We start from the raw sequence: 13,141 nt of genomic DNA on the forward strand, positions 1-13,141 counted from the left end.
TAAGCTCGACTAGCCTGCAGTTTTTTTTTTTTTGTTTTTTTTTTTTTTTTAAGAGGAAGAGTAAATATTTAACATGGTTGTTGGCAAGTGAGTCCCCTGGGAATGCCTGCCAGGATTTACTCCCCAAATGATTAGCCCTTTCAAATCCATTTTTATCTCAGCAGGTTGTAAATGCCAGTCTCCACTTTTGACAGCTTCAGCTCATGGAGAAGAGAAATAGATACCCAAGCTGCCTCGGTCCCTGATGTAACTGTATGTTCTTTTGCTTTCTAGATTCAACCTGTTGGCCAAACAATGTCACAGCAGAAGCAGCAATCTTGGGAGCCCTCAAATGCTCCCAAATGCTCCCCTCCCCAATGCCCAAACCCCTGCCTGGCTCCTTGTGGTGCTACCTGTGGTGCTCCCTGTTCAAGAGGCTGCCATTCCAGTTCCCTAAGGACCCAGGCTCAAAGCCCCACCTGTTCTAGGAGAACTCGCCGCCGAAAGCCCCGCTGCCTCAGTGGAGGCACAGTCTACCACTGCAAAGAGGAGGAGTGTTAAGGTGACTGGGCCCAGAGGACTGGGGCACAGGTGCAGCTGCTCTCTCCCCACCCCAGCCTCGTGTACTAATGTGTACTAATTCCCATTTGAAGCTCATGCCCTCAACCTCTCATTTGGGCTAGGAAACACTTCCTGAGCTCGACTGAGCTACACTGCTGCTGCCCTCTCTCACCCACCCCTTCCCTGACTTCTGTGAGTTCTGGAGGCCCCTGCTCAGATGTACCCAGACCCCCCAGGTGGATGCTGTTCCCCCTCCTCTCTTCCTAAGACAGCTGATAGCCTTTGAACAAGGCAGGTGTTTTGGGATTTGTGACCCCATTCACAGCAGCCTCATAGCCATCAACCCATGTCATTGCATGATTCTAGCACCAAAGGCTACAATGCAATAAACACTTGTTGAGTACTTATTGTGTCCTGGCCTCTGTGTTTAAAAGTGGGAGATTTGCCTCTGCTCTAAAGAAGTTTATAATCCAGTGGGAGAAGCAACGGACACTCCAGACTGAAACATGTGGATTAACAAATGTAATTTTAAGGAAACTAATTTATTTGTATTTCTCAATTATCTGGGTGGAGTAAGGAAGAAGAATTATCCCAGTGGAAGATCCAGCATAAACAAACACATGGCAAGTGCGGTACCTGCCAATGGCATGAATTTCAACTTGGCTCGAGTGCCAGGTGTGAGAAGGTAGATGTGGAACAATTGCTAACCCCAAGTCTGTATGATAATTCAAACTAGCTGAATTTACTGAATTTAGGATATTAAACCACAGCTGCCAAAGGATTGTACCTCTGGGGAAAGTCTGGGCCCAAGCCCAGGGCCTAGTGGCCAGGGATGAGGGGAGCCCAACATAAATTATACAGGTCCAGAGGGGACTGAGGCTCAACTATGTAGCATATTGCCAGAAGTTCCATATGGAGATTTCTTGTGGATCTACATTGTGGGGGGGGGGAGCGGGTGCTGAAAGTATAATTTTTTAACCAAGTACCCAACCCAGTAGATTATATTGCCCAGGATCAGAACAGAATTTCAACCTATAATTTCCAATAGATAGAATGCCCATATCCAGAGTTTAACAATCTTCCTCATTGCTGGGACGTAGTATTACCTTTGTTATGACATATATCTGTATATAGATATGTATCATAATTGTATATAATCATAATTTTATACCCATAATATTTCACATTAAACACATGATGCAAGTTAGTGTAAAGATTTATTAATGTAGATAAGCATAAGGAAGATGAATAAAAGCAACCTAAAATCTTATCACCTAAAAATAACCACAGCTATTTATTTTATAGACATATCAGCAAACTTTTAAAAAGCACAAAATGGATTAATTTCCAAATATTTTATAATTCACTATTTTTAGTGTTCAATAGAACAGTAAAGTGTAACAATAAGAGTAATTGTCAATAGCCTTCCATGCCAATAAATATTGATCAACACTATTATACATGGTATTAACATACCATGATTTGCATAACTAGTTCTATAATATTGGGCATTTATGTTGTTTCCATGCTTGCTGTCAAAACAGTAGAATAAACATTCTCATTAATAATTATTCTCAGCCAGGTGTAGTGGCTCACGCCTGTAATCCTAGCACTCTGGGAGGCCGAGGTGGGTGGATCGTTTGAGCACAGGAGTTCGAGATCACCCTGAGCAAGAGCGAGACCCCATCTCCACTAAAAATAGAAAGAAATGATCTGGACAGCTAAAAATATATAGAGAAAAAAAAATTAGCCGGGCATGGTGGCACATGCCTGTAGTCCCAGCTACTCAGGAGGCTGAGGCAGGAGGATCACTTGAGCCCAGGAGTTTGAGGTTCCCGTGAGCTAGGCTGACACCACAGCACTCCATCTGGGGCAACAGAGCAAGACTCTGTCTCAATAAAACAAACAAACAAACAAACAAAAAGATAATTATTCTTAATTTTCTTAGGATACATTTTTAGAATTGGAATTCTAGAGTTGTCAGAAACTGAAAATTTTTTTCAGACTCTTCAGGAAGATTGCATTTAGAGAGGAATTAAAATGACTCCATTTAAGAAAATCATTTTTAGGGAGGGGATTTCTTTTGTTCAAGAGCGTGAGTGAGTACTATGTTAAAGGATTGCCCACCACTTATAGCGGAAAATGTCCATTTTATGAGAGAAAGCAGTTCCTGAAAAGCTTGACAAATATCCACCTGTTTTATTATCATAAAATCCATACTTTAAAAAAAAGTTTAGGTGCTTTCGTCTTTTGAGGAAAAAGGGCTGCTTTATATTGTATAAAGCAATGCCTTATAAATATTGATAAGCCACTGTTTGACCTTCTGCCTTTGGCTGATAGGTTTTTAAATACTGATTTTGGATATTCAGTATGTTTGTGTGAGAGGTTTTTAGAAAGAACCCCATTTTTCTCCAGGAAAAATATAAAATATTAATGTTTGGTTGATTGTTTAAAGCTCAACATATAAGAATATCTTTTATCCTGTGTTTTATCTCTGCCCATTATTGAAGACATACATTCACCAAACAACAATTTAGAAAAAGCTTTAACAGAAACTATTTTTCTCTGACAAGAATAGTGCTTCAAGCCGGGCGCGGTGGCTCACGCCTGTAATCCTAGCACTCTGGGAGGCCGAGGCAGGTGGATCGCTCCAGGTCAGGAGTTCGAGACCAGCCTGAGCAAGAGCGAGATCCCGTCTCTACTAAAAATAGAAAGAAATTATCTGGCCAACTAAAATATATATAGAAAAAAAATTAGCCGGGCATGGTGGCTCATGCCTGTAGTCCCAGCTATCCAGGAGGCTGAGGCAGTAGGATCGCTGAAGCCCAGGAGTCTGCGGTTGCTGTGAGCTAGGCTGACGCCATGGCACTCACTCTAGCCAGGGCAACAAAGCGACATTCTGTCTCAAAAAAAAAAAAAAAAGAATAGTGCTTCATATTTCGGCCTTTTCAGGTTTCTTTAGTCAGTACTTGAATTCCCTGTGCTAATTGTTCAACTTATATGTTATTACATAAATACACTGTTTAGTCCGTATCAAACTGATTTCAAAATTACTACAATGAAAATAAACTAGTGACTTGATGATTGTTTTTCTTTATAAAGGTCTGTGTTTGGCATTTTCACATTGTCTAAAAATACATCTGTACATCAAGAATGTCAGCATTAAAAGTGTCTTTTCAGTGTGGCTTTAACATGGCTTCATCTTTATACTGTATGTACATTGTACCTTTGTTTTATAGTAATAAGTAATGAAAAATTCATATTTTATACAAAAAGTCCTATATATGTATATATAGAGAGAAAGACTTTAAATATACATCTCTCTCTCTTTCTCAAGTGTTCTTACCAGAAAAAAATGGTAGGTATGTGATTAATTGATATTAATTAGCTTGACTGAGTCATTCCACAATGTACACATATTTCAAAACAACATGTTATACATGATAAATACATACAGTATAATTTTTGTCAGTTTAAATAAATAAATGCATATTTTTAAAATGCCCTATACACAAGATTTTTAAAGTTCATAGGAACAACAAAACTAGGTAAGTGGCACAATTCTTTTTTTTAGACTATATCTGGCCCTATACTTTTAACAAATGTCAAAAATTTACATGTTTTTAACATTTTCTAAATCAAAAAAATTCATTTGACAGAGAAACTTCATACATTTAATATTTGATATGTTCTTTTATCTAATTTTTGGAAACTGTTAAATGCTATTATTGTTTGGACAAAATAAAGAACATTTAAGTTGAAAAATAAAGTTGCTAGGTGTTTAAAAGGGCGTCCCAAGGACTTTGAAACACCATTAGGTGTCAGTTCCTAGCAATACTCTTTCCTCCCTTAACAATCTCGACTCCAGCCTACCAGTAATATTTTGTTGTTCACATTGTTATAGCCTTAGGAGCTCCTTCAGTTGGCTCCTGTGTCTCTTTGCAATAACACCCTCAGTTCCTTTTCTGAGCACTCCCTGGTTTCTGGCACTATAAGATGCTTCAGGCCCATCTTGCATATTCTCTGTCTCAGACCTAGATTCAATCATTTCTCTAGTGAGCCTTAGTTTCTTTTATTAAAAAAAATTATATCATAAACCAAGATCTGGGTGTTGGTTGTGCTCACTGCACTGGATTGTCATTGCTTCTAGGCTTTCTTGGTGGATGGAGTTTGGAAATATATGTGTGTGTACTAACCAGTGCATACCTGTAATTATTCCAGTGTTTAACCATCTGTAGCTATATTAAGTAAATCTTAGTTCATACTCATGCATTTAATTCTAATTTACTAACACATGGTTTACCCTTGCTTATCTATAACCTCCAATTCCAGTAGTGAGAAATCAGGCTTCCACCATCTGCCATGTATTCATTTATTTATTCCCAGTCTGTCTACCTGCCTGGTATACTCTATTTTGAAAACAAAATTATGAAATGCTCAGGAGTCAGTGCATGCTATGTGAGCAACTTTTTTCTTGCCCCTGGAAGCTATATATGATTGTTGATTGAGCAGAAAGAATGAGTGAGCCAGGGTTCTTGAAGCTGGGTAAGGATGGATTGGGGTAAAGACAGTGCATCCTGAAAGTTAAGGGGCTAAATAGAAATAGACTTTCACTCCATGTGGGCCTCCTTCCACCAGAAATCGTCTGCTCAGCTTCCTCCTCCTGACACCCCACCTTAACAGACCCATTTCTGAGAACAAGCTTCCATATCATATAGTTCGAACATAAAGGGCAAGGACATGGATTCCTTGTATAGGGCTATGGTCATGGAAAAGTCACGCCGCACTAAGGCACAGGCTAGAACCAGTTTGGGTTTTCCCCAGGAAGCAGGACAGGAAGAAGCATAGCATCTCTGTTACAAAACTATGAGTAGCAAATCAGAAAACTGTAGGGGACAGCCTATCGGTACTTAAAAGAGCACAAATATTCAATTTGTGACCTACCTAGTTGCAATACCTCAGCCTAATGGCTAGTTCTGAACTTCCTGGCAGACATAATATAGAGACAATTGGTCTATCATATACCTTTTTTTCCTTCAAGGGAAGGATAACAGTGACTTCCAGAAGAAATTGTTTGTAATGATTAACGGTGCACTTAACAACACTAGAACAAATTCACAAATGGAAGGCAAATCACTATTGCTTTGCCTCCCTTTGAAAAAAGCACATTACATTGAAACAAAATGCTGCTCATGATGTGGCAGAAAGGTGAACCAAGAGTATAGGGAAGCGGAAAAAGCAGATGCCTAAAAACAGGAGGTCCACAGGTCTAGCCATAGCTTGGCTCACAAGAGATGTAATTTGTACATCTGTGAAATGTGGACAATGAAAAACTTAATCCTTCATTTTAGCTTGAAATGATGTCCAAATAAGGTAAAGGGGCCTAAATAAATGTGTTTCTTCTACTCCGTTCACCACCCTTCCCAAGCATCATCTAACATCTAGCCAGAACAGGTGTCAGGGCCCCCTTCTCTCTCTCTCTCTCTCTCTCTCTCTCTCTCTCTCTCTCTGTGTGTGACTCTCTCTCTCTCTCTGTGTCTCTCTCTCTGTCTCTCTCTCTCTCTCACACACACACACACACACACACACACACACACACACACACACACCCCTAGAGTCTATAACTCCTAGTCTTCTCTTTGTAGCAGCTCTAGTAGCTCTCTCAAGCCCCTAGTTTCTCACTGATCCCAATCCTCCTCCCTTGAGCTTCAATATGCCCTCCGTATACAGCCATCAGTGCCGCCTCCTCCTCTTTCTGCCTGTCGGGTTGTGAAACTTCTACCCTGGTCTCTGACAGACTCTCTCTGCGCTGCTTTGACTGGTGGAGGAGTAGAGATGATTGACACACCCTGAACCCAATGAAAACTCAGTCCCTGCCTGGATGGAGGACTAACTCTAATGGCTTCTCTGGTGTCTAGTTTGTTCTCACAGCCTACAGGTGAATGAGTTTAGGGAACTTTCCACATTATGGTTTTATTTAATAACCCTGATATATGAGAACTGTTCCTCAAATACATGACTCCAATCAACCTTGAATCATATCCGTACTCATTGTCACAGCCACAGCCCCAACTCATAGATGACTCGTGGGGACTTTTTTTTTCTTTTGAGACAGAGTCTCACTTTGTTGCCCGGGCTAGAGTGAGTGCCGTGGCGTCAGCCTAGCTCACAGCAACCTCAAACTCCTGGGCTCAAGCAATCCTACTGCCTCAGCCTCCCGGGTAGCTGGGACTACAGGCATGTGCCACCATGCCCAGCTAATTTTTTCTATTTATATTTTAGTTGGCCAGACAATTTCCTTCTATTTTTTTAGTAGAGACGGGGTCTCGTTCTTGCTCAGGCTCGTGGGGACTTTATAGAGGGGATGATGGTGGTCCTGAGGGTGGGGTGGGGTTGTGAAACCAGCTTTCCTTAGTCATTGACATGCTTTCTTGGCACTCATAAATCTTTGGAGAAATAATAGGAAAGGTGACCATCATTGAGGGACACTAAATTAATCAAATAATGATAATAATGATGATACTAACAGCAAGAACAGCAGCAATCTGAATTTATGCCGAGCTTACTATGTACTGAGTACTCTTCTAAGCACTGTACACATATCACTCATTTAATTTTCACAACAGCTCTATGAAGTAGACGTAACTGTTATCACCATTTTACAGAACAGCAACTGAGGCAGAGAGGTCAAGGGACAAGCCTAAAGTTGTACAATAAGTGACAGAACCTGGATTTGAAGCTAGGTGATCTGGCTACAGATACTAGACACTTGGCCTCTCTGCTGTGCTCCCAATAGTACAGCACTGGGATGGATGCATTCTCTCTTGTTACCCAGCATCCCCTCTCCCCCTCCGCCCATCCCCAAGCATGAATACTCTGTTGGAATGCAACTGACCTTAGGTTTAGTCCTGTTTCTACCACTATTTTAACTTCGTGAATTGAGTAAGATGACTTCTGTGAATCTTCAACTCTCATTTATGAAATGTAGACCTATAACCAAATCAAATGAAATATTTTGTGATTAATTAATTCAACAAAACTCTAGTAAGTACCAACTGCTGTTTTGAGGTATTATAATCATTATTTCTTTATTTTCTGATCTTTTGCATTTATTATAAAAAATTCTTAAAAAGATAACAGAGTGAAAGTAAATGGGCTGCCTTGTGAGGTCAAGAGTTCTCCAACCACAAGCATTTCCATTAGGGCCAGGAGGCTCGTCATGGACACGTGGGAGAGGGAATATAAGTGCCTGGTAGAAAGCCACACTAGATGTTCACTCAGGGCCCTCTGAGGCTGAATAATTTTTTGAGTTGCTTATGCTTCCTACATCTTTCAAATTTCTATGAAGATCCCGAGAGGAGCTGAGAGGAAGGTGGTAGGAGGTTGTGATACTAGATCAACTAAATGTTGCCACTAGAATGTTCTAGGGGCTGACTATATTTTTATAGTTCTACTGGAACACTCTGGGATTGTGGTTACCAACCTAGGTAGAATCGCCTCCTAGGAAATATTTGAACAATGCAAAGGCTTAAGACCCACTCCTGGGAGATTTATGATTCAGTAGGTCTGTTAGGGACCAGGGATCCACATTTTAAAAGTACTTCCCATGTGGTGTATGTATACCGTGGAATACTACTCAACTACAAAACACAATGGTGATCTAGCACCTCTTATATTACCCTGGGTAGAGATTGAGCCCATCCTTCGAAGTGAGGTATTGCAAGGATGGAAAAACATGCATCACATGTACTCGTCATCAGACTGGTTTTAATTGATCAACACTAAGGTACTCACATGGTAGTGATATTCACTGGGTGCCGGTCATGTAGGGCAGGGGAGTAGGGGGTAGACGGGGTGGGGTGGATAAACCCACAGCTAATGGAAACAGGGCACACTGTATGGGGGAAGGACATGCTTGTGGCCCTGGCGTAAGCGAAACAAATGCATTTCATGTAACCAAAATGTTTGTACCCCCATAATATCCTGAATTAAAAAATAAAATGAAATAAAGTACTTCCCATATGGCTCCTATGCACAGCCATTGGGTTCCCTGATCTGTAAAAGCAAACAAGAGTAAGACTGAGATGACAGCTTCCTTGCTTCATGCAATTCCTTGCTGGGTTGGCTCTAATGCTCTGGAACCTAGAGACTATGTGATGTGCACTTGCTCTTAAACTCTCCGATATTGAGATTTTCCATATGCAGTGATACCCAATTCATGGGTTTGTTAAGAGGAAAAAATAAAATATGTTAAACATAGTACAATTGTGGGGGGATGTGAGGAGCTCCCTTTGTGTGACTACCATCATTCGAAGAATGAATGGCTTAGAACTGCAGGCCCACAGCATGGTGGAGCAGGGGGTCCTGTCTCACAGATGAAGATACAGGCCCTACAAATCTGAGCCTCCTGCCTACCTCTTCTTAATGCCTCCCCCCACGCTCTTAGAGTCGTAATGCTGGCTTTCCTAGGTAAAAACACTACTGATCCAACTGCAAGCAAGCGTTGAGGTGAGGGGTGGTGATAAAAGGGGTTCACCTTCCCTGCCTTTCTCTTAAGATGCTTTAATTGTAGATGTGGTCCAGCTGGGCCATCTCCTCTCGGTGCAATGGAGAGAATGGTGGAGAAGTCACTAGCGTGGGCTGTGAGGAACCCAAGGTGATGTCAGTACAGCAGTCCCTAAGAATGGGGGGCAATGGAGCCAGAGATCTGTCCTGCTCACCCCTGCAGGAGAAACCCACCTTTAGCATCAGCAAAATGGGATGAAGTCACACAGGAGTAAGAAGGCTCTGTCATTACAGGCTGCAGAGTCTGTAATATTTAGGCATATCTCCTCCGGATCTTTGCCTGAAGGAAAAAGACAGGCAAGATGATCTCTCTTTATCCCTTCCTATTTTAGGATTAACAAGCATCCTTTGATGGTGACATTTGGAAATATAGGCTCCTAGTAGGATGCTTTGTCTGCTACCCTCCTTGTTGAGGTCAATGGAGGAATCAGGGTGGAGCCTGGGACCCAAGGAGGGGATCACTCACTGCATTTGTTACATAGGAGAAGGACCAGCACAGCTATCAGCAACGACAAATCAGGGAGTCACCCAGGTTTTAATAAGATCTAAAGCAACTCAGCACAGAGCTTCCATGATTACTTCAGAGAGCAAGATACAAAGAGAAACATTCATTTTACAAGTGGGAGAACTGAGGCAAGTGACTCCCCGATGGTCAGTGGTAGGACTAGGCCTGTGCTCCAGGGACGACCTGCTGCTTCTTTCCAAGGGAGTTTTCTGCCACTGGAGATATTAGATAAAAGAGAGACCACAATGCTGGCACCAGGTGATATTTCTGTGCATCCCCCAATCCCACAGGAATAGGGCTCAGCAGCTGGAGAACACCTGGGACTGTAATAAATGACAACGCTTACAATTATTATTTATCACAAACAGCTTGTAAAACACCTGCTGATTGCTGGGCATTGTGTTGGTTTCTTTGCTCACACGATTTCTTTTAGCCACCATATCATACATGGTAGACCTATGTCTCTGGCCCCCACTGCACAGACAGGATGGAGTGACTGGCTTTTGAGTCCGCCTCATAGAAGTGATGAGAAGAGTGTGTTATGCTGAATGGTTCTTGTCCCTTTCTTCTACCCACTGAGATGTGTACAGACCCATGGGGCCGGGTCGTTGAACATGGGTCATGACTATTTTCTGCACCTCAAGAGAAGCACACAGCATCAGTGCCTCAAAGACCCTGGTATGAATCCCAGTGCCCTTGGGAGACCGTGATCCTTTCCCAGTGCTGCCAGTCAGACTCACTGAGATCTGGCCCATAGGAGGACTGTTCAAAGGCCTGGCCATTCAGGCAGAAGGATAATCTTGTTTTCCCTTCTTTCACCACTTAGGAATTAGCTTGATAAGAATCTCAGGCATGCCAATGCTGGCTGGGCTGGTACCTCACCCTTCTATTAATACTAAGGGGCACACCCAAGCCAGGTGGGAATCCATACATTCTTGACTCCTAAGGCAGTCGGACGGTGAGGAAGGGCATGGGCAGATGAGAGAGGAGTCCAGGAATGCACCAGCTGTGGCCAGATGGCCTCAGTCAAACAAAGACCCTCCAGCCACCTTCTGACCACTCCTTTTTCTATGAAGTCATTAATAAAGTCCTTCCCCCAAGCCCAGCTGTATCCTCACGTCACACCTGCAGGCTGGCCTTTCACCATAGACGTCAGCTTCTTAGGTAACAAAACCAAGGCATCTAAAACCACCTGACCCTAGTAATCTTTCTAAAATGTAAATATTATCATACCTCTCTCTTACTTAAATGGTCACAGATGCCCAATTATTTCTGGTCAAACTTTTCTAAGCAGCATGATATTGTTTTCAAGTTAAATCATGTGTATACCTCCTATATATAACACAGAGAAGGGTGTAATTACCGTGCAGCAGGGGGAAGGTGAGAGGCCCAGATTTCTGCCTGCTCAGAATCCCCTTCCCAGGTGGCCCAAATAGTCAAGAATTAAGGATTAATGGCATTTTAAACTGGAACTCAAATTTCTGGAACTCTTACCTAAGTGAGATGGTATGAGGGAAAGGAAGGAAATTAATATTTAATCTCAACCTCCCATCCACCAAACATATTTTTGTGTTATCACAGTACAATAGTTCTATAAGTTTCTTATTGTTAATCCCATTTTACAGATTTAAAAAATGAGGCTCAGAAAATGTTAAGTAACATACCCATGGCTCTTGATTCTGAGCCCCATATTCTTCCCCCGCTTGGATGCCACATGAAGACGTGACTCTGATGTGGCAGGCGATGGTGGAGGCTGGGAGTGCCCAGGGATGGCAACTCCTTCTGTCTGGAGGTGTGGCTCTCTACAGAGATGACAGTTGAACATCGTTGGCCACAGAGATCTGAGGAAAGTAATTTGGAAGCCATTAATCTATAGGCTAAAATCACATAACCTGGCAAGTACGGCTCTTGATGTTTGAGGCCTCTCTTTCTTTCCTGTCCAGCCAGTGTCCTGCCTCTTGTTCTTATACACCCAATATCATGGCCACTCTCTGTTTCCAGAGCAGACTGAGCTCATCCACATCTCTGTGCTTGTGCACATGTTTTCCTGCCCTGTGCCTGGAATGCTGGTTTTCCCGATTCCCCCTCCAATTCCCACTCATCTTCCAAATGTCACCTCTTCCAAGAGATGCACCCCAGACAGTACAAGTTCCCGTCTTTGGGCACTCCCCAGCCCTCCTTGCACACACCATTGCCTACAGCATCGGCTTCATGTCTTTACATGGCATAGAAGCCAGAAGAATATGGGTCTTGGAATCAGGGCATTGGCGTTTGAGCCGTGGGTGTGTTATTTAACATTTTTTGAGCCTCGTTTTATTTAAAATCTATAAGACGAGATTAACAATAAGAAACTCATAGAGCTACTATACTGTGATAATGCAAATAACATGTTTGATGTATGGGAGGTTGAGAATAAATTTTAATTCCCTTCTTTTCCCTCATGTCATCCCACGTGTACCATTCTCTGAGGACAAGGAAATATCTTAATCTTCTTTGAATTCACAAAGCCCTGTACACAGCAGACACTCAACAAACAATTTAATATTCTTAAAATGATATTTGCAAAGTTACTATAAGAAAGGAGTTTCTGTTGGGATGAATAATTTGTCATTATTGAACCAGTTGGTATTGATGGTATTAGATCAATACAATAGAATTATGTTCCCCGACCTTTTAAAATTACTCATAATATTTTCTGTGTGGTTCATTTCAGTGAAAGGGCATAACTTTGCCCATCTTTACAGATCTGGGCTTCAGTGGCTCACAATCAGCCAGAAGAAGCACAATAAGGCAAGAATCGCATAGATACACAATACTCTGCTTTGGCAGAACAAAGCAAGATGTTAAATAAGTAATTTTCTCTGATAGGAGGGATGGACTACATGGAGTTTCTCCCTCATAGTGAGACTTAGCTTCAAATATTTCATACCTTCACACACTCAACACTCCAGCCATCATCTCTTCCCTCTTCATCAGGTTCATTCCACTTCCAACTCCAGATGAAATATGTTCAGGGAAAAAAATCAAACCAGTAAAGGTAGTACCTGGGATGAGTGTTAGCTCCCTGGAGGTCTGAGGCTCATAAATAGAAATACAGACTTGAAGCCATACTGAGGTCATCTGGTCCAGCCTCTTCTGAAAGCCAGAGGGAGCAGCAGAGCCGGGACCAGGGCCCCGACTCCCAGTGCGAAGCTCTTGCTGCTGACCAGTGTCAATGACTCCATCCCGGGAGCAGCCGCCCACGCATGCGCCATGTGCCGGCTGCTGGCCTGGCCTCCACGCTCCTCTCTCTCAAGGAGCGAAAGGAGGGAGACCTTTGCCTCACCCAAAAATCACCCATTAATTCATTAAACAAATATGTTTGAGTGCTTATAATATTTCAGGTACTATACAGGTGCTGGGGATAAAGAGAGATCCAGTGAACACTGAGATTTCATTCTATCCAGGGTGACAGATATTGCAAAATAAATACAAGGGTGGTGTTACAAGGAATACAGGCTACCATGGGAGTGTTTCATAGGAAACTAATAT

General features: G+C 42.3%; 1 protein-coding gene across 1 annotated transcript; it reads left to right on the forward strand.

Annotated features, from left to right (window-relative positions):
• The first annotated feature begins 294 nt into the window (after positions 1-294).
• On the forward strand, positions 295-6,383 carry LCE6A (late cornified envelope 6A). The gene is given in 2 exon segments (XM_045546505.1): positions 295-541; positions 6,271-6,383. Coding segments are annotated over 2 exon segments (360 nt in total).
• Positions 6,384-13,141: the final 6,758 nt, after the last annotated feature.

This window comes from Lemur catta, chromosome 3, assembly GCF_020740605.2.
Source record: "Lemur catta isolate mLemCat1 chromosome 3, mLemCat1.pri, whole genome shotgun sequence".
Classification (NCBI taxonomy): Eukaryota; Metazoa; Chordata; class Mammalia; order Primates; family Lemuridae; genus Lemur; species Lemur catta.